General features: G+C 44.8%; 1 protein-coding gene across 1 annotated transcript; it reads left to right on the top strand.

Moving 5' to 3' along the window:
- The first annotated feature begins 2,493 nt into the window (after positions 1-2,493).
- LOC124558022 lies at positions 2,494-16,929 on the top strand. Its single transcript, XM_047130900.1, has 4 exons — positions 2,494-2,674; positions 3,903-4,067; positions 4,129-4,555; positions 16,806-16,929. Exons 1-4 carry the CDS (start codon positions 2,494-2,496, stop codon positions 16,927-16,929), a joined length of 897 nt encoding a protein of 298 aa, XP_046986856.1.
- The last annotated feature ends 966 nt before the right edge of the window (positions 16,930-17,895 follow it).

Below are 17,895 nucleotides of genomic sequence, written 5' to 3'. Positions count from 1 at the left end.
GTTGCGTCAATGCCACTGGATTCTGAAACTCCGCCGGCCGCTGTGGCCGAGTGGTTCTAGGCGCTTCAGTCCTGAACCGCGCTGCTGCTACGGTCGCAGGTTCGAATCTGGATGTGTGTGATGTCCTTAGGTTAGTTAGGTTTAAGTAGTTCTAAGTCTAGGGGACTGATGACCTCAGATGTTAAGTCCCATAGTGCTTGAAGCCATAAGCACCTCTTTTTTTCTGAAGCTTCCAAAATGGCTTTACGTCAAATGATACGAATTTGAGCGACTAACAGCTGTAGTTTGCCATTACGTTCAGCTGAGTACAAGCACCAGCCCCAGTGGCACATCGTTTTGGCTGTCTTACATTTTTTCTAAACATTTTATGGTCACAGTGCTCCGAAATATTTGTTTTTGTAACGTCTAGAGAAACACACAGTATTCACCCGATGAACTGGTGTATTTCAGGGCGTCTGAGTTGAAGAGCCAGTAGTGCCCCCTGATCGTCGTGAGGCACGTAACCGGACCGGGCTAGTGAGCGGCAGCTACCGGTCACCGATGCGCCCGCGAGATTGATTCCGTACGGCGGGGTCCTCTTCTTCCGTGTGAGCCGGCAACGCCGCGTTGTGTAACCCGATGTAACGATGCCGTTATTTATGTGACCAGTTCCCCTCGCCGTAAACACCAATAAATTAGAAAGCTCTGCGGCTGGCGCTAAGGTGGCGAGGGCGGGCGGGCGGGCGACGCCTGCTCACCGCGCACCTCCAGCACAGTGACAAGTGTGCCTTCTGGCCTAGGGATGGCGGTTATCACAGAAGCAACCGGTTTTCGGTTCCTTTACGATACCAGTTGAATCTCACATTAAAAGCGCTCAAAATAACAGATTTTCGATTTTTTGTTCCTATTACTTCCTCTACTAACCGTAGAAACCGAAAAAAATATTGAAAAATTTTGACTCCCTCAGTTTCGAAATACAGTGAGCCGGAAACGTATTCGTTTAGCTGTAATTAAAAAAAACTAAGTATATGTCACGTGAAAGGTAGGGAACATAAAATGTGAACATCGAGTCATATGCAATGACTGCAGGTAAGTCATTTTTATTGATGGACAACAAAATAAATACATCCATGGCGATAACTAATTTGACAAAACGGAGAATTTTGTCAAGGGCTACTTCAGAAAGTATTCGTCCATTCATATTATTTTTTTAAATTTGCAATCTGAAAATATGATTTCAATAACAAAAATTAATATTTAGTGGGGTTTCCCGGTACAGTTATTACTGCTTGTAGTCGTCTGGGCTTCGACTTGACCAAGTTTGCCGTCAGAGAGGCAGGAAATTCGTCCCATTAGTCTTGAAGTGCTTCTTTTAGGTCTCTCTTGGTAGAAATGTGTCTTTGTCTGATGCTATCTTCCAGTACTTTCCAAAGGTGTTCAATATGATTAATGTCTGGGCTCTGAGGACGGGTGTTAAGTTGTTTTGTGGTACTGTACAGGAGCCACAGCCTTGTATTTAGAGCCGTATGCTTTGGGTCGTTATCTTGTTGAAAATTGTGATTTCCTTTGCAGACCTAATTTTTCGGCGCTAGGATTCAGATTGTCCTATAAAAGGTTGATATTCATATGGTGATCCATTGTACCTTCTATGAAATGCAATGTTCCAACACCTGCAGCACTCATACAGCCCCACACCATCAGGGAGCCACCACTGCGTTTAACCGTTGGCACAAAATTGCGTGGGAACATCTCCACATTCTTCTTAAGCCACACCATTCGCCTGCCATCCGACCCGAATACGTTATATTTACTATGATCAGAAAATATTACGCTATTCCAGAACTCTTCTTTCTTGAATCTATGTTCCATCGCAAAATGAAGACGTTTCTTTTGATTCTGTCCACTGACCCAAACTTTCTTGCGCGCTACCCGGTCGTGATACCCATACGTTTTGAAGGTATTTCTGATTGTGTTGGCACATACCTTCTTTTCCCTAGACTCAAAGTCCCCAGCCAACTTAGGAGCGCTGATTTTAGATTTCTTCTTCATATCCCTGATCATGAATCTCATGTCTGCATCAGTTAAAGTGTGAGGGCGTCCGGTATGTGGTTGGTTTCTTAATGATTTTGTTGCGCAAAATCGATCTATTATCGGCTGAACCGTCGATCTAGGTCTACCGACTACTTTAGCAATCTCGTAAGAAGAATTGCATATTATGTAAGCGCAGAATAAGTTTCCTTTCGATCAGCGTCGTCTCACTGCCCGTTGCACACTTACGCGGATGGTCTGCGTTCCGCGCACGTATTCCAATGGGGCACCACACAGTTACGCGGACGGTCCGCACGCGGCGGAGCCGTCCGCGCAGCCCTTGCGCGCCGCGGACCGTCCGCGCCAGTTGAATACATAGAAACAAGCTGGTGCGTGCACAGTCCTGCAGATACCGCGCGCGCAGTAGAAGCAGAGTAGCATTCGACTAGTGTGGTAAATACGGGTGTGATTTAAGAAGTTTCCAGAATGTCTTGTGAAATCGATACAGACACGTTAATTGCCGAAGTTGAAGGAAGGCCTCACATATGGGATCCATCGCATGGGGACTACAAGAATCGTGAAATGCGATTGAAGGCGTGGCTAGACGTCTGTGCAAATATAATACTCGGCTTTGAAGGTCTGAACGAGGCAGATCAGAAAAAGTGTGGTAAGTAGACGCATATTTTCCTTGTGTTTCTATTGTAGTTCTATACAAAATACAATGATTTACAATTATAGAATTATAGACATTCGCAAGTTCAGTTTATGCACAATACAAACATTGATTATGTAGAAAAACTGTACACAAGCGCAAATGTCTGTCATTGAGATAAGTGGCCTGTGTTCAGTGAATTTTTGATTCCTGCCAGGGCACAGCTCCTCTACCGACAAAATATTCCGCAAATTTATCTCGTACAGTATTACCCGATTTACTGACAGGTGTAGTTTCTGCCACATCTTCGAAGCCGGTAATATACAGGGTATCTTCAAAGTTGTATCCGTCGCTTACTGGAACAAAATTATGCAAAATGCAGCACGTTTTGACAATAGATACTGCTAGACCAAGATTGACTTTCAGGGGCGGGTGAAAAACCCTCCACTTGTGGCTTAATATTCCGAAAGTACATTCAATAAACCTTCGGGCTCGGGTAAGTCGGTAATTGAAAATCTTCTTTTTGTGAGTCATGTTTTTTCGCGCATACGGCCTTAACACATATTGTGTTAATGCGAAGCCTTCGTCTGCCACAAGAACATATGGCACTGGAGAGTCGTGTGTACCTGGCAGTGGCTTTGGTGGGGATAACGCTAATGTTCCTTTTTCCATTTTCCTCCAAAAGACGCTGTTTTAAAAAATATTTGAATCACGGTTCCTTCCGTATCCTCCGACATCAATGAACGTGAAACAATAGCTAGTGTCACAGATGGCCATAAGAATAATGGAGAAATAATTCTTGTAATTGAAGAAAAGTGATCCACTTTTGATAGGTTTTACTAGACGAATATGTTTTCCATCCAGGGCTCCGATGCAATGAGGAAAATTAGAGACATTTTGGTAACCATGGCTAATTTCGTTCCATTTGTCTGTTGAGGGCTCAGGCATGCATTCTTCTCTTAACGTAGTCCAAATAGTGGCGCTCACCTGCCTTGTAATCTGTCGAATTGTTGGTACACCCAGTAAATAAGAGTAATGCAGATCTGTAAATGTGTTTCCGCTTCCAAGATACCTGTAACGTGTAAAGCATATATTTGATACTTATGTACATTCACAGAGGAAAGTAGAATTAATTCTAGGTATTACGTCGGCTACGCTGACATAAAACCTTAGATGTATTCCTTCTTAAAATAATATATGTACGCGTTCTGAGTAATAAGACTTATCGACCTTGTTATTTCAGTTGACAAGGTCCAGACGAGATGGAAAACTGCACGGGATGCCTATTTTAAAAGCCTCACTAGAATAGAGCAAACGAGGTCCAGATCAGCAGCAACTAAGAGACCAAAATACATCTACCATGAGCAGCTACAGTTTCTTGGCCGTCTCCGAGTTGCACCAACAGAGAGTAACTTTAGACTCAGTATCGGTCGTGCAAGATAATCTGTATAACAACAATGCACTCGCAGGAAACAGTCTTGACGAACCCTCTGAAGAACAAACCGATGATGTCCGACTGAATGTCAACACCGAAAAACAACCATTCAAGAGGAAGAGGCCTTTCAAGAACACAACATTTGAAGATAATTTACTTACATTATTAAAAGATGGTAAGGAAAAAGAGGAAGACGACGACGACGACCGATCATTCTTTGTTTCGCTGTTGCCCTCTGTGAAGACATTAAATGTTGATCAGAAGCTATTATTTCGTACTCAGGTACTTCAACTGCTTATGTCGATTAAGCACACAAATCAGGCTAATTTAAACATACACCCCCCAGCTCCCATCAGCTCTTTCCACTATCCACCGACCTCTTTTACCTACGCCCCACCTTCAATATCGCAACAGCACCCTAACCAATCAATGCAGTACCGCGAGGATCCGTCCGTACAGACGCAAGTTGCGACTCCCCATCCCTCTCCAGCCCAATCAACGTCATCATCATCTTGGGAGATGTTATAAAAATTATTGGAATTCAGTAGTAATACAATACAAATGTAAAATTGTCTATTGCCAAACAAATGTAATACACAGCTGTAGCAAAGCTTTGAATATTATTAAAGTAATCGTCTTCCGTATACATATTCATATTCTTACCTTAAGGTTACTGCTACTCGTTCTGTCAGAGTAATAGGTATCCTTCTGAGACTTTAAAAGTGTCAGGTTGTCTTGTATTTTGCCGACAAGCTCGTCAAAGCAACGAATAGACATATGAAAATATGTATTAAATTTGTCTTCGTCTTTGCGCAATTCGGAATACAATGTGCCGAACGCTCCTTTCGTACATCTTTGTTCCACCATAGGATGCACCCAAAACCGTCTCTCGCGCGTGGAATTTCTCTTTTTATATATCATATAGGCTGAAATGACTTTAACTTGCAGCGAGCTCATCTCTATACATCCGATCAAACAGAACGATGTGTTACTCCACGGATGAGATCCAGCACAGCACAGCACAGCACAGTGCAGGGAAGACCGCGTTCACTCGACTGCACAGAACCGCGCGCATCCGCCCGACTGTGTGAACCACGACGCGGGTCCTCCAACCGCGCGCGGAGCGCGGACCATCCGCTTAAGTGTGCAACGGACGTTACAGTCCATGGCGCTGATTGCACTGTATCAGAACCACAATAGACGACAGAGTGGTGCCGCGCACGGTTGACTCTAGTGCGTGCCGTGGGTCAGCGTTATAGTTTAATCGCTGCGCGCAGAATTTCGGCATGTTCAGATGGTAGACGAATACCTTATGAACTAGCTCTTGTATTACATTTTCTATTTTGTTAACCTTGCTGCTGATTTGGATGTATTTCTTTCCTTGCTTTTCAACAAGAATGATTTACCGAGGTACTTTTTACGCGAGTGGCTCTTTAGATTTTGTATACATTTCTTTTCATGTTCACAGACTTTGTTTTCTAAAAGATATGCAGCTAGACGAATACTTTTTGGACTCACTGTACATAGAAGGAAAATACTAAATTAAATAGTCTAGTTAAAGAGAACTGACCCCTTCCACCGTTCACTACTTTTCTCTAAAAGTGGTAAGTGGTCGAATGCTACAAAAAATCACCAGTATTTTTCTATTGATTCCAATTTTTTGAAATTCTGTTCAAAAGCAGCGTTGTAATCCGAGGATTTTTCGTGTTAATTTGTCCGTTTTCAAGGGCTACAAGCAGGTAGCAAATCAGCTACTTTCCTTTTTTGACGTAAACTATGAACGAAATGTTAAGTTTTAAGCTTTCTCCTCATATGATTTCACAAGTTTGTTACGGCTTTTCCCGTTTGTAATCTTGTAAAGCAAATGAGGCATTGTACTTCACTGGTACCGCACTTCGTAAAATACTTCCAGAGTAGGGGTAGTGCCATTCTGTAATACAGTTGATGTCCGACAACGACAGCGAGAAACTACCATTTAGAACAGATGGGGCAAGTCTTGCGCACTGCATGTGCACGTGTACCTTCCAATAGGGCACGCCACATGGCAACAGGAACATTATCCTCTCAGCAACACTGTACCAATTTTTATGCCATGTGCTTGTTGCTCGTTTCTAAAAATGGTTCAAATGTCTCTAAGCACTATGGGACTGAACATCTGAGGTCATCAGTCCCCTAGACGTAGAACTACGTAAACCTAACTAATCTAAAGACATCACACACATCCATGCCCGACACAGGATTCGAACCTGCGACCGTAGCAGCAGCGCGGTTCCGGACTGAAGCGCCTACAACCGGTCGGCCACAGCGGCCGTGCTCGTTTCTGTCGGTATTGTTACGAAAATAGCACTAATCGCTTTTCCCATTTTCTGTTATAGCGCAGTAGTCCAAAGCAGTGGAAATTTTACGAAAAACTTGCTCTTTTTTTAAAAAAAAGGTTTATTTAAAAGCCAAATTTTAGCACTGCTGCTATAGCTAACTGATTATTTGGTTCCAGTCGGTATTTCCCGTCCCTAGTCTAGGCCCGTGTAATGGACCAGCGTTCTACTTGCTCCCACTTGTTCACTTTGCGCTTCAGAGAGTTCTCTGATCTCGTTGTATACACTTCTAAAATGTCTAAATGTTAGGGTATCTAGTCATATAGTTAGTCATAGAAGGGAGAACTGGCAAAGCCAGCGCTCAATAGGAGAAGCAATGAGAATACATAATCAACCCGACCTCGTATTTTAAAGACAAAAACAGGATGCTAGCAAGATAACTGCCCTAGCAGTCGATCCCGCGCGAAAATCTGGTCCGCAATTGTCATAGCACGCGCTCATGACCGTCCGAATTTTCAGTTTTTAAAATTTCGCACGCGCCTTATGTTTGTCACTCGCTCCAGCCCTACTGCAGCCGAATGCAAAGCACTGTACAACCGACTGAGGAAGAGGATCGCGTTCATACTGTAGGTGAACCAATAAGCGATACTGCTTTGTTCATTGTGTCAAAGTGCGTGGTTGCAGCCTGTAGCTCGTGCAGGAGATATCTCTGCTTTGAACAATTTTATGTTGCGATTCGCAAATGCAGTATAAATTATTGTAACGAGAGAGTGTGTCATTAAAAAAGTGCCGCAGTGCTATTTGATTATTAACATCGATGTTGTGGATTATTTTCCTTGGGTTGCAAAGCCGGCACACTTTAAAGTGAAGGAGTTGCGTTCTTCTTCAACGTGATTGAATTGATTAAATTGTAAATAGAAAATCATTAACTTGATTTCAAAATAATTCTCCAGTTGCTTGGAGTTAATCATTTTGAGTTCGAGGTGTAGTATTTAACGTATATAGGATGAGTCAGGATGGAAGGTACATGCTTTGAGGGGTGACAGTATTGGTGATTCTGAACAAAAAACTGCATATTGATGTACGCCCTATTCAGAATGGTTTTCGAAACAGAACACATTTAATATCACTTTCCTACGGTTTTATTGAATAACTCGAGAACCGCCCCCTCAAGTGAAAGCGCGCCGCATCACATTAAATTTCCTACAAAAAAAAGCTTTTATTCATTTTTTCTCTGACTAGTTTGCGGGAATAGAGTCCAAGGATACTGAAAGTCTCGCGCCATGCACGAGTGCTGTAGCTGAGATAGCTCTTGTTGGTTAACTTGAGGTAGTTTCCCATCTTGATAGGCCACAAGAGTCCTGTATCAAACTGTTTCTCAGCTTCCTCTACACTACTGTGGTACGTTGTAAACAATGACAGTGTTTTAATAACACGAAAACAGATAACAATGGACATTAAATGTGCTGCGTCTCGGAAACCATTCTGAATAGAGCGTATGTCCATATGAAGTTTTTTGTTCAGAATAAGTAATGCTGTCACCCCTCAGAGCACGTACCTTTTCTCCTCACTCGCCTTGTACATGCGTGAGTTTGACACATTACTTACTGTCTTCGCGTAAAACAACGAAACAATGTGATCTTGAACGAGGTTTCAAAAAACGTGGTCTCCTCCCCCCTCCTCTTCCATCGCCTTCAGCATCCCGCGAATAGGACGGTGCTTTCGTCATTTTTTCTTGTTTTGTTTTCCGTCGATCCTTAGTTGCTTCAAAACTCATGGAGGTATGTTCCGTCTATGCAACTAGTTGAAGTCCGCCCCCCGGTAGCTGAGCAGTCAGCGCGACAGAATGTTAATCGTAAGGACCCGGGTTCGATTCCCGGCTGGGTCGAAGATTTTCTCCGCTTAGGGGCTGGGTGTTGTGTTGTCCTAATCATCATTATTTCATCCTCATCGGCGCGCAAGTCGCCAAAATGGCGTCAAATCTAAAGACTTGCACCCGGCGAACGGTCAACCGGACGGGAGGCCCTAGTCACACGACATTTACATTTAACTAGTTGAAGGCAGTTTGTTTATTGCGTTTCGCTTCTTTTATTTGTGAAGCATCTTCAGTGGCCTGTAATACGTGTTTCTTTTTATAGGTATAATAAGTGTATTATGTGGTAATTACAATATTTTACTGCGTTACATGTCGTGATGTTTTTCTCTTGTTTTTCAGCTTAGAAGAAATTTCAGTAGCACAAATTTCGTGATGAGAAATTCTCGTTCGGTGTTGCTTATGATCTCCAGCGCTGTTAGCTCACGTGTGTGGTCCTGGAGATGTGTTCATTAGTCTCCATGCTCCAATTGGTCGATTTTCGGCGTTCTTTCACCCACAGTTATTTTAGCACATCGCTTACATCACTTGCACTTTACATTTCGTGTTCAACCTGTGTGTGTTTACGGCAGCACTATACACCATAAACACACACAGGCTCGATTGCTGGGGCTGACGTCTTGCAAGTAAGCTTTTTTATCGACTTATAATAGAGATTGAGTTGGTGATGTTTCCGTGTCACGAGAACTTGGGGGACTACATAGAGCGCATGGCTCCCGCATCCGAAGGTAGAAGAGCCTCACAGATACGCAAGGAACGTAGAAGATCAAAAGCTCTAAACATTTCGGACATCACAATCTCACATGAGTTAAGCCCGATAGATGCAGCCTCATCTAAGCCTACATGTATGGATTTGTCACTTGTGAGGCTCCACGCAGAACCGCAACTCCTCTGAAAAGATGGTGTGCAGCGATACTTGTGTCCGATATTGTCAAAAAATCCGAAGGCGTTTTGGTCTTGTATTAAATCAGTAAACAGATCGAAGCCATCTGCCCAGACACTCTGTGACCTTAATGACAGTGAAACGGAGGATGACACAGGAACAGCCGAAATACCAAACATCTTTTTCCGAAACCGTTTCGCAGAGGAAGATCGCAGTGCAGTTCCTCCTTTAAAACGTCGCACGAACGATAAAATGACGTATATCGAAGTAAATGACCCAGGGATAGAGAATCAAGTGAAATCGCTCAACAGAGGAAAGGCCACTGGACCTGACGTGTTACCGAGGCAGTTCTACGCAGAGAATGCGAAAGAACTTCCACGGCTTCTAGCAGCAGTGTACCGTCGGTCTCCAGAGGAGCGAAGCTCTCCTAATGACTGGAGAAAAGCCCAGGTCATTCCCCTTTTCAAGAAGGGCCTTCGAACAGACGTACAAAACTATAGGCCTATATCTCTGACGTCGATCTGTTGTAGAATTTTGGAACATGTTTTATGCTCGCGTATTATGATGTTTCTGGAAACCGAAAATCTCAATTTTTGGGAATCAACGTGGGTTCCTAAAACAACGTTCGTTTGATGCTTAGCTTGCTCGTTTTGTCCACGAAACCCAGAAAGCGGTAGATACAAGCTCCCTGATAGATGCCGTGTTCCTTGACTAACGGAAGGCGTTAGGTGCAGTTCCGTACTGCCGCCTAATGAACAAAATAAGAGCGTGCATAATATCAGACCAAGTGGATTGAAGAGTTTATAGCAAACAGAACACACCGTGTCATAGTAAACCAGAGAACTCTTCAGACGTAAAAGTAACTTAGGGCGTACCCCAAGACAGAGTTCCAGGACAGTTGCTTTTCTCAATATGTGAAACTAACCTAGTACATATCGTCGGAAGTTCTTTGAGGCTTTTCGCGGACTGGGATTCGTTGGGAGACTCCACGGAAAAAGTAGTCCATCAGCAAAGGATTACAAAACAATTTTTCGACCAAAACTCGAATATTGCTGGTTATTCTGGGATCCGTACCAGACTGGGCCGATAGAGGAAATAGAGAAAATCCAAAGAAGAGCGGCGCGTTTCTTTGCAAGTTCATTTAGTAAGCACAAAAATATCACAGATGATTAACCAGCTGCAGCGGCAGACGCAGACAGAGGCGTTCTATATCACTGTGTGGATTGTTGTTAGAGATCGGAGAGCGTGCGTAGCTAGATGACTGTTCAAGTAAATTGCTTCCTCCCATGTACCTATTTGAAAAAGACCAAAAGGATAAGACCACACTGGGGCTTACCGGCAATTGTTCTTCCCGCCAACTATTCGCAACTAGAGCAGGAAAGGGGGGGGGGGGGGAAATGTCAGTGGTACACAAAGTACCCTCCGCCACACACCGTAAAGTGGCATGGAGAGTATAGACGTGGATGTGCTGGTAGCCGTTTCTGGTTCTTACACGAGGCTAAACAATATTTAAATGTAACTTCATGGCAGATTAAAACTGTGTGCCGGACCGAGATTCGAACTTGGGACCTTTGCCTTACGCGGGCAAGTGCTCTAGAGCATTCTGACCAGTGCGGCTGCGCTGAAATGTTGATCGTTTTCCTGACCAAGCATGTGCTTCACTTTCATGCTAATTTGACATTTATTGCATATCGTCTTCAAGGTGTTGCAGTTTAAATGGCGAGCGTCGTACATTCCTATTGAAACCAAGCCCTTCACTGCTACTTGGTTGGGTATATGAGTGTTACTCCTGGTGATTAGTAGTGCCGAGAGTAGTAGTCCGTCAGGGAGATTTTCTCTAGTGCCAGAGAAAGTTTTCATGTTGTTAAAACAGAGGAAACGAAGGTGGAGTACGCATAAATCGACCTGTTGAAAATGGTTCAAATGGCTCTGAGCACTATGGGACTTAACTTCTGAGGTCATCAGTCCCCTAGAACTTAGAACTACTTAAACCTAACTAACCTAAGTACATCACACACATCCATGCCCGAGGCAGGATTCGAACCTGCGACCGTAGCGGTCGCGCGGTTCCAGACTGTAGCGTCTAGAACCGCTCGGCCACAACGGCCGGGTAAATCGACCTGTCTCAACCATTTTCATTGTGCTGATGATGATCTGGTGTGTGTGTGTGTGTGTGTGTGTGTGTGTGTGTGTGTGTGTGTGTGTGTGTGTGTGAGAGAGAGAGAGAGAGAGAGAGAGAGAGAGAGAGAGAGAGAGAGAGAGGATAAGAGCAACTGAAGCACCTATTCAGACTCGAGTAGCGGATAGATATATGTAGTATCAACACTGATCCCTATCCAACAACACAAATTTGAGGCTGGAAAGTGCAATGTCTCAGTTATTGTAAAATTCATCTACTTCTGCTGTAGTGTCAGGAGGAAGTATGCGTACGGTCGGTATTTTTAAAGTAGAGTAACGGTTAGCATACATTGTAACCGTAAAGAAGTATCTTCTTCAACAGGCCGGCCGGTGTGGCCGTGCGGTTCAAGGCACTTCAGTCTGGAACCGCGTGACCGCTACGGTCGCAGGTTCGAATCCTGCCTCGGGCATGGATGTGTGTGATGTCCTTAGGTTAGTTAGGTTTAAGTAGTTGTAAGTTCTAGGGGACTGATCACCACAGATGTTAAGTCCCATTGTGCTCAGAGCCATTGTATCTTCATCAACAATTCATTCTCTCCTCACACTCTTCGGTACTACATTTGATTCTTTCTTCCAATGAAAGTAGCAGCTGTGTGGACACTCTAGCTACTACGATGAATCTAAGTTGGATGTAGCTTTGGTAGGCTGTTGACATTAGATACTCTTTACTAGTATCAGGAACGAGAAGATACTTTTATCCTGCGTCAACTCGTCTGTCAGATGGCCAGGTAATTACAAATGTCACGTAGTAGATCGTCATTCTTAACAGCTCCAGGATAACATCTGACCTTTCTGATACAACATTTCCCTGTTTGGTCCCCCATCTTGGCCTATACGGCGATGGCAGATTATGGACATTCCTATTGTGTGAAAGCTAAAAAATGGAATGCGTCGACAAACAGGTCGGAAATTACAGTAGAGGAGAGCCCAGTTGGGTCCGGGAGACATAATGAGGGGATCGCGTGGCGGCAGCGCCTGTGATGGGATTTGCCCCGGCGGCCGTCTCCAGACACCGACCTCGGCAGCGCGCTGCAGGGGTCCCCAGATAAACACACTGTCACGGCATGGAATATTCCGATCCATCTCCATCGCACTGCACCTCTGACCAGGGCCTGCGACTCCTTATTCCGTGTCCTTATGTGACACAAACCTGACAGTCACTGCATTATTTCTTACTAATCGGACACTTTTCTTCCCTACATGTACGTGTTGAACCTGCCTCCTGCACAGGTTGTCCATAATGTCCCAATCTCATTTCAAAAAATTCTAACTCGGGAAAAATGGTCGTTTGTTGCGAAACGTTTAGCACCTCTTAAAGTTTTTTCTTCCTGTTTCTTATGTCTTTTGTTGCAGATTTGACTTGCAGTGCATCAGAATGGCGACAGACTAGGAGAAGGCGCAGTGTGGCATGTGGTAACCAAATCTGTGACAACGGTAATGTGGGAGGGCACTACAGGCAGAAACGAGCATGATGATGTGGTTCAAAGATCTTCCTCAAAGTGGCCATCCTCCTGAACCTCAAGCACGTATTGACAGAGTCTAAGCTGCATCATTTCAACGGAGCTCCAAGAAGTCTGAAAGGAGTGCGGGAGGGGGGGGGGGGGGGGGCGGGGGGTCGGTGGTGCTGAACGACAAATTTGCTAATGAGAACAGTTGATGATGCGCAGAAATCGAATATTGCATTGGTGCTCTACAAGTGAGAAGTGGGCCACAAACTTGGATTCCGGCATTGGAAAAAAAAGACAACTTTAAGAGCAGCTAAACGCTTTACGATAAGCTGTAACGCTCATTAGTTTCCACGTTATAATTTTTGAATTGATAGCGGAGTTTTATGGGTGCCCTGTACTTTGCGACCAGCTTGAAATTGGTTTTACAATCTCACACAGCTTCTGTCTTTATCCGTGTTTCAGGGCGTCGTCTTGCCCAAGGTGAACGTCATAACGCGGTATTTCTGATCCAAAAGTCTCGCATGTTACAAAGTGATCCCGGATGTATGACGGTCATTTCAAAAGTTCAGTACGTTGTGAGACAGAATTGAATAAAAGCATTTATTTCACAAAATACGTTTAGAGGCCTTCCATAGAATCTCCTTCTTGCTCATCAGAGCTTTCCCACGTGTTGGAAACGTCTGTATTCCGCATAGTGCACCTTCACAGTCGAGCTGTCTGATAACTCGGGTCATTTCACTGGAAGGCTCACAAATTGTATCGAAACGTTTTCCACGTAGCTGTTCCTTCAATTTGGGAAAGAAGTGCAAGTCAGGTGGGCTCATATCAGGACGGTGTGGTGGGTGGGGAATTATTTCATCCATATTTGTTGAGCGTTTCTCTCACTGGTATGGTATTATTCGGTCTTGCGTTAACGTGCAAAACGAGGACACCAGCTGCATGCATGTTAGACCTTCTTCGACGAATTTTCGGGCGCAAAACATTTTGCAGAAACAGCTTGTAGAACGCACCTGTTACAGACATCCTCTATGACCCCATTAGTATCATATTCAAAGATCACTATGAGCATCATCTTTGATGGTTGATGAAGGAATTTTTTCGGACGTGGAGGGTAGGAACTTTCCCGTTATGACGACTGAGAGTTCAGTTCTGGCCCAAAATCCCGTATCCAGGTTCCATCAACTGCAACAGTCTTTTTCAGAAACTTTTCTCCTTCTAATGGATAACGTTGAAACAGTTCTTCTGCGATTCTTTTGCGACCTGTTTTCTGCTCCTCAGTCAGATCATGCAGAACCCATCTCGCAGCAGCTTGTCTCTTCTTTAACAGTAAACTGAAGAGACAGACATTTTGGCTCTATATGCAATTTCCTTCCATGTTTTTCGTCGATCGTCTCTCAGAGAGATACTCTGTTGCAGTTGATAGCCTTCCACATCTCGGGTTGTCCTCAGTGCTTACCAGACCTTCATGGAAACTATCAGACCACCATGATACTGTGCTATGATACACTAAACTATTCTCACACACCTCTCCCAAAGTCCAGTGAATTTCCTTTGGGTCCTTTCCACGTAGGAATTATATTTTGAGGTAGGAAAGCTGGTCACCCCATGTAATCCGACATGACTCGGTTTCGGCATCAGTTTTAAAACTGAATTACTCACGACACAGTCTTGCGAACCAGCAAACAAATATAGGACCATCACGCCTAATGTCTCGCTAACAAGTGTCTTGAATGTCAACTTGAACACGCACTCGTAACGGTCACGTATAAGCAGTGTGCAGGACTTTTGAAATTATCCTCGTATTTTGTTTCATATCCACACACACATTGTTTCTTTGCTCTGTTCGGTAACACATGCACGACTTCGTTTTACCAAGTATGACAACCAGTTTACGGATGACGTTATTCTCTGATGCTATTAAAATTCCGCCAGTGTGTGCGGCCTATTTTTGTAGAGTCATCCTTTATGGTACGCCACAGGAAGAAGTCTGGAGACGTTAAATCTGGCCAACGTGTTGACTATATACCTTTGGAGATGATTCTATCACCAAAAATGAACTTTTCCATTAAATGTTTGGCTGCGACTAGCAACGACGTTCACCTGCCTCAAGGAGCGCAATAAACAGTGTATTAATGTCTTCGTACACAACACTGTTAACTGCTGTTTCAAAGAAAATAGAACCCACTATTCGATGACGCAATAGGTCACGACACACTCCAATTTTCTGACAGTACAAGGTGTTCCTAATGAAAATCGTGTGGATTTTCGGTTGACCGGATTTTTGTGTTTTCACTATTGACGTATCCACGAAGGTTAAACCACGTCTGATCAGTGAAGAAAAGAATGTCCAGATCTGCAGTTCTGTGGATTTTGACAAGTGACGGAATCCTAGTGTTATACTCCAGATGCTTTATAAGCACCGCTTTTGAGCGCCCATCAGAATGACCGGTCCCGTTTTCTACTTGTATGCAACTGCTCCGTATTCCCACGAACGGACGATGTTACCTCGTTCTTATAAATTGTTCGCCACTGCATATTTCTCACGAAATGCGTGCACAACATGTGCATAACAACGAGTAGCAAAATACTATTCGACAATGAAAACTTTTTGCTCTTGGCAAAACGACATGTTTATCAAGCAGCGAACTGCGGTATATTACAGACGTCACGTGGCCTGCACCAGTTGCGCTATCGTCTTCGTTATCGGTGATATGTGCGGTGCTAACTTATATTGGCTGATCGAAAGAATGCATTGCAGTTCCAGTTCGCGGCCTGTTTATTGCACAACTTTTCTACCCAATGTATAACGTTGCAGTTCATAGTTGCCCGATAGTTTCGTGTTTCCATAGACCGTCTTTGTAACGTATGGCGGTTTCTGTGCTGTTTGAGACTTGTCTTGTATGCTCTCTGTAGTTTACCTGTGATGGTCTCCCGCAGGTACCGTAAGGTATGTAATATACCTGAAGTCTACAGAAAAATAGTGTGCTATATGGTGTACTATGCAGCTGAACTTGGTTTCCCATATCAAGTAAACAAATAAAAAAAGGACTTATTCACTATGCAAATAGCTCAGGAGCGAGTAATTTTCAGAACTTGTACAAGTAATATATTGACCTGCCCGCCCGGCTAGCCGCGCGATCTAACACGCTGCTTCCCGATCGGGAAGGCGTCCTGGTCCCCGGCACGAATCCGCCCGGCGGATTAGTGTAGAGGTCCGGTGTGCCGACCAGTCTGTGGATGGTTTTTAAGGCGGTTTTCCATCTGCCTCCGCGAATGCGGGCTGGTTCCCCTTATTCCGCCTCAGTTACATTATGTCGGCGATTGCTGCGCAAACAGTCTCCACGTACGCGTACACCATAATTACTCTCTGGTATGAGACGTTCCCAGAGGGGGGGGGGGGTCGGTATGAGGCGGCGGGAGGGGGGGGGGAGAGGGGGATGGACTGATAAGTGGCCTGTTGTGGGGCTCTGGACCACTGACGGCTACGGTGTGATAAATCCTCTCCGTCGTTTCTTGGTCACCGGTTTAATACACACATACATTGACCGAGAAACTTAACCATTGTTGTCTCTGTGATACGATCCGTGCAAGATCGGGTATTGTGCTGTAGGATGCGACTGAAATATAGCGAAATCGACATATGTGAGTGGGTAAGTTTAAAAATAAATAAAAAGAAACCTGTATGGGCAAGCAAACTGAATAAACAGGGGTAGTTTTCTCATTGTTTGATGTTTCGATACAAGCTGCAAAATATCCAACCACGATATTATTGCACTTGACCTGCCGTACCGCAGGCAGGCGGTGACATCACCGTAAACACCTACAGTGGTCTATGAGGAAACCGCACCTCACTATGAACGGTTTCAGGTCAGTTATGTACAAGTTCCAAGTGATTCAGCCTGTCGTCGTGAAATATCAGAATAAGAGTGACGGTATGCCCACCGAAGCGACCTCAGTCCCAGGAGCAATAGTACTGTGTCGACTAATACGCAGTAGCACTTTGTTGTCAACAAGGAAACGAGAACATCGGAAAGTTTACCATGAGGTCACGCTGCTGGAGGTAGCTATCGTCAAAGATGCTCAATTCAGTGACATGGAGCTCTGGATCTGCAAAGCTCGTTTCTTGAGAGTCAGCTGAGAAACTAGCATGCGTTTCAGCGCGTAGAATCACAGACGCTCACGCTTGGCGAAAATAGCACGGCACACAATGACCGGAAGCGTGGTAGTATCGTGTTTCTGCGAGTGGAGGCGGCTTTGCGGGATGAGCAAGCCCGGCCATGAACACTTGCTCGCCGCCCGCCTCCTTTGTGCAGCGTGGCAGCTAGTGGCGCGTGGCTCTTTTGTGGAGACCTCGGCCGCGATGCGCGCTCGTGAATCACAGTCAAAGGCGACTCGCAGCAGCAGCAGCAGCAGCAGCAGCGCAGCTTTATGGCACTTCTTGTTTAGCGCTTTCCAGGTCAACTGAGGCCGCCTCCGAGCCAAGACTGGCGGCTCGGCCTTTCCTGTGATCCCCCGGTACTCGAAGGCACTGTCACCCGCAGACCCATTTACTGAGTGTAACTGTGGAGAGCAAAGTACACTGAGGTGCCAAAAGTCATGGAATAGCGTTATCCACACATGCAGATGGAGGTGGTATCGCGCACGCGTGTTATAAAAGGGCAGTGAATTGGCAGAGCTGCCGTTTGCACTCGGGTGATTCACGTGAAAAAGTTTCCGACTTGTCTTAGGCAGCACGATAGTAGTTGGAGCTAGATGCATGGCACATACCGTTTCGTAAATCATCAGGGAACCCAGTATTCCGATATGCACACTGTCAAGAATGCGATGAAAATATCAAATTTTAGGCATTGCTTGTCACCACGAAGAGCGCAGAGGCCGACGGCCTTCGCTTAACGACCGAAAGCTGAGGCATTTGCGTGCTAACGGGCAAGCAACTCTGCGTGAAATACCCGCAGAAATCAATGTGGGACGTATGACGAACGTATCCGTTAGGAGAGTGCGGCGAAATTTGGCGTTAGGCCTCGTCCTACGTAAGTGACAAAAGCGATCGACAGCGCGCGACAGCTTCAGACGACAAAGGCGAACTGCAATTATAGTTACGGAA

Source organism: Schistocerca americana, chromosome 1, assembly GCF_021461395.2.
Source record: "Schistocerca americana isolate TAMUIC-IGC-003095 chromosome 1, iqSchAmer2.1, whole genome shotgun sequence".
In the NCBI taxonomy this organism is placed as follows: Eukaryota; Metazoa; Arthropoda; class Insecta; order Orthoptera; family Acrididae; genus Schistocerca; species Schistocerca americana.
The sequence above is the reverse complement of the archived record's forward strand: the minus strand, read 5'-3'. Positions and strand labels throughout refer to the sequence as shown.

Excerpts from the sequence above, each read along its gene's own strand:
- LOC124558022 (XM_047130900.1), top strand. The coding sequence starts at position 2,494 with ATGTCTTGTGAAATCGATACAGACACGTTAATTGCCGAAGTTGAAGGA. Across the intron at positions 2,675-3,902 it reads GGCAGATCAGAAAAAGTGTG|TTGACAAGGTCCAGACGAGA; the intron begins GTAAGTAGACGC and ends TTGTTATTTCAG. Across the intron at positions 4,556-16,805 it reads GAGGATCCGTCCGTACAGAC|GAAACGAGAACATCGGAAAG; the intron begins GCAAGTTGCGAC and ends GTTGTCAACAAG.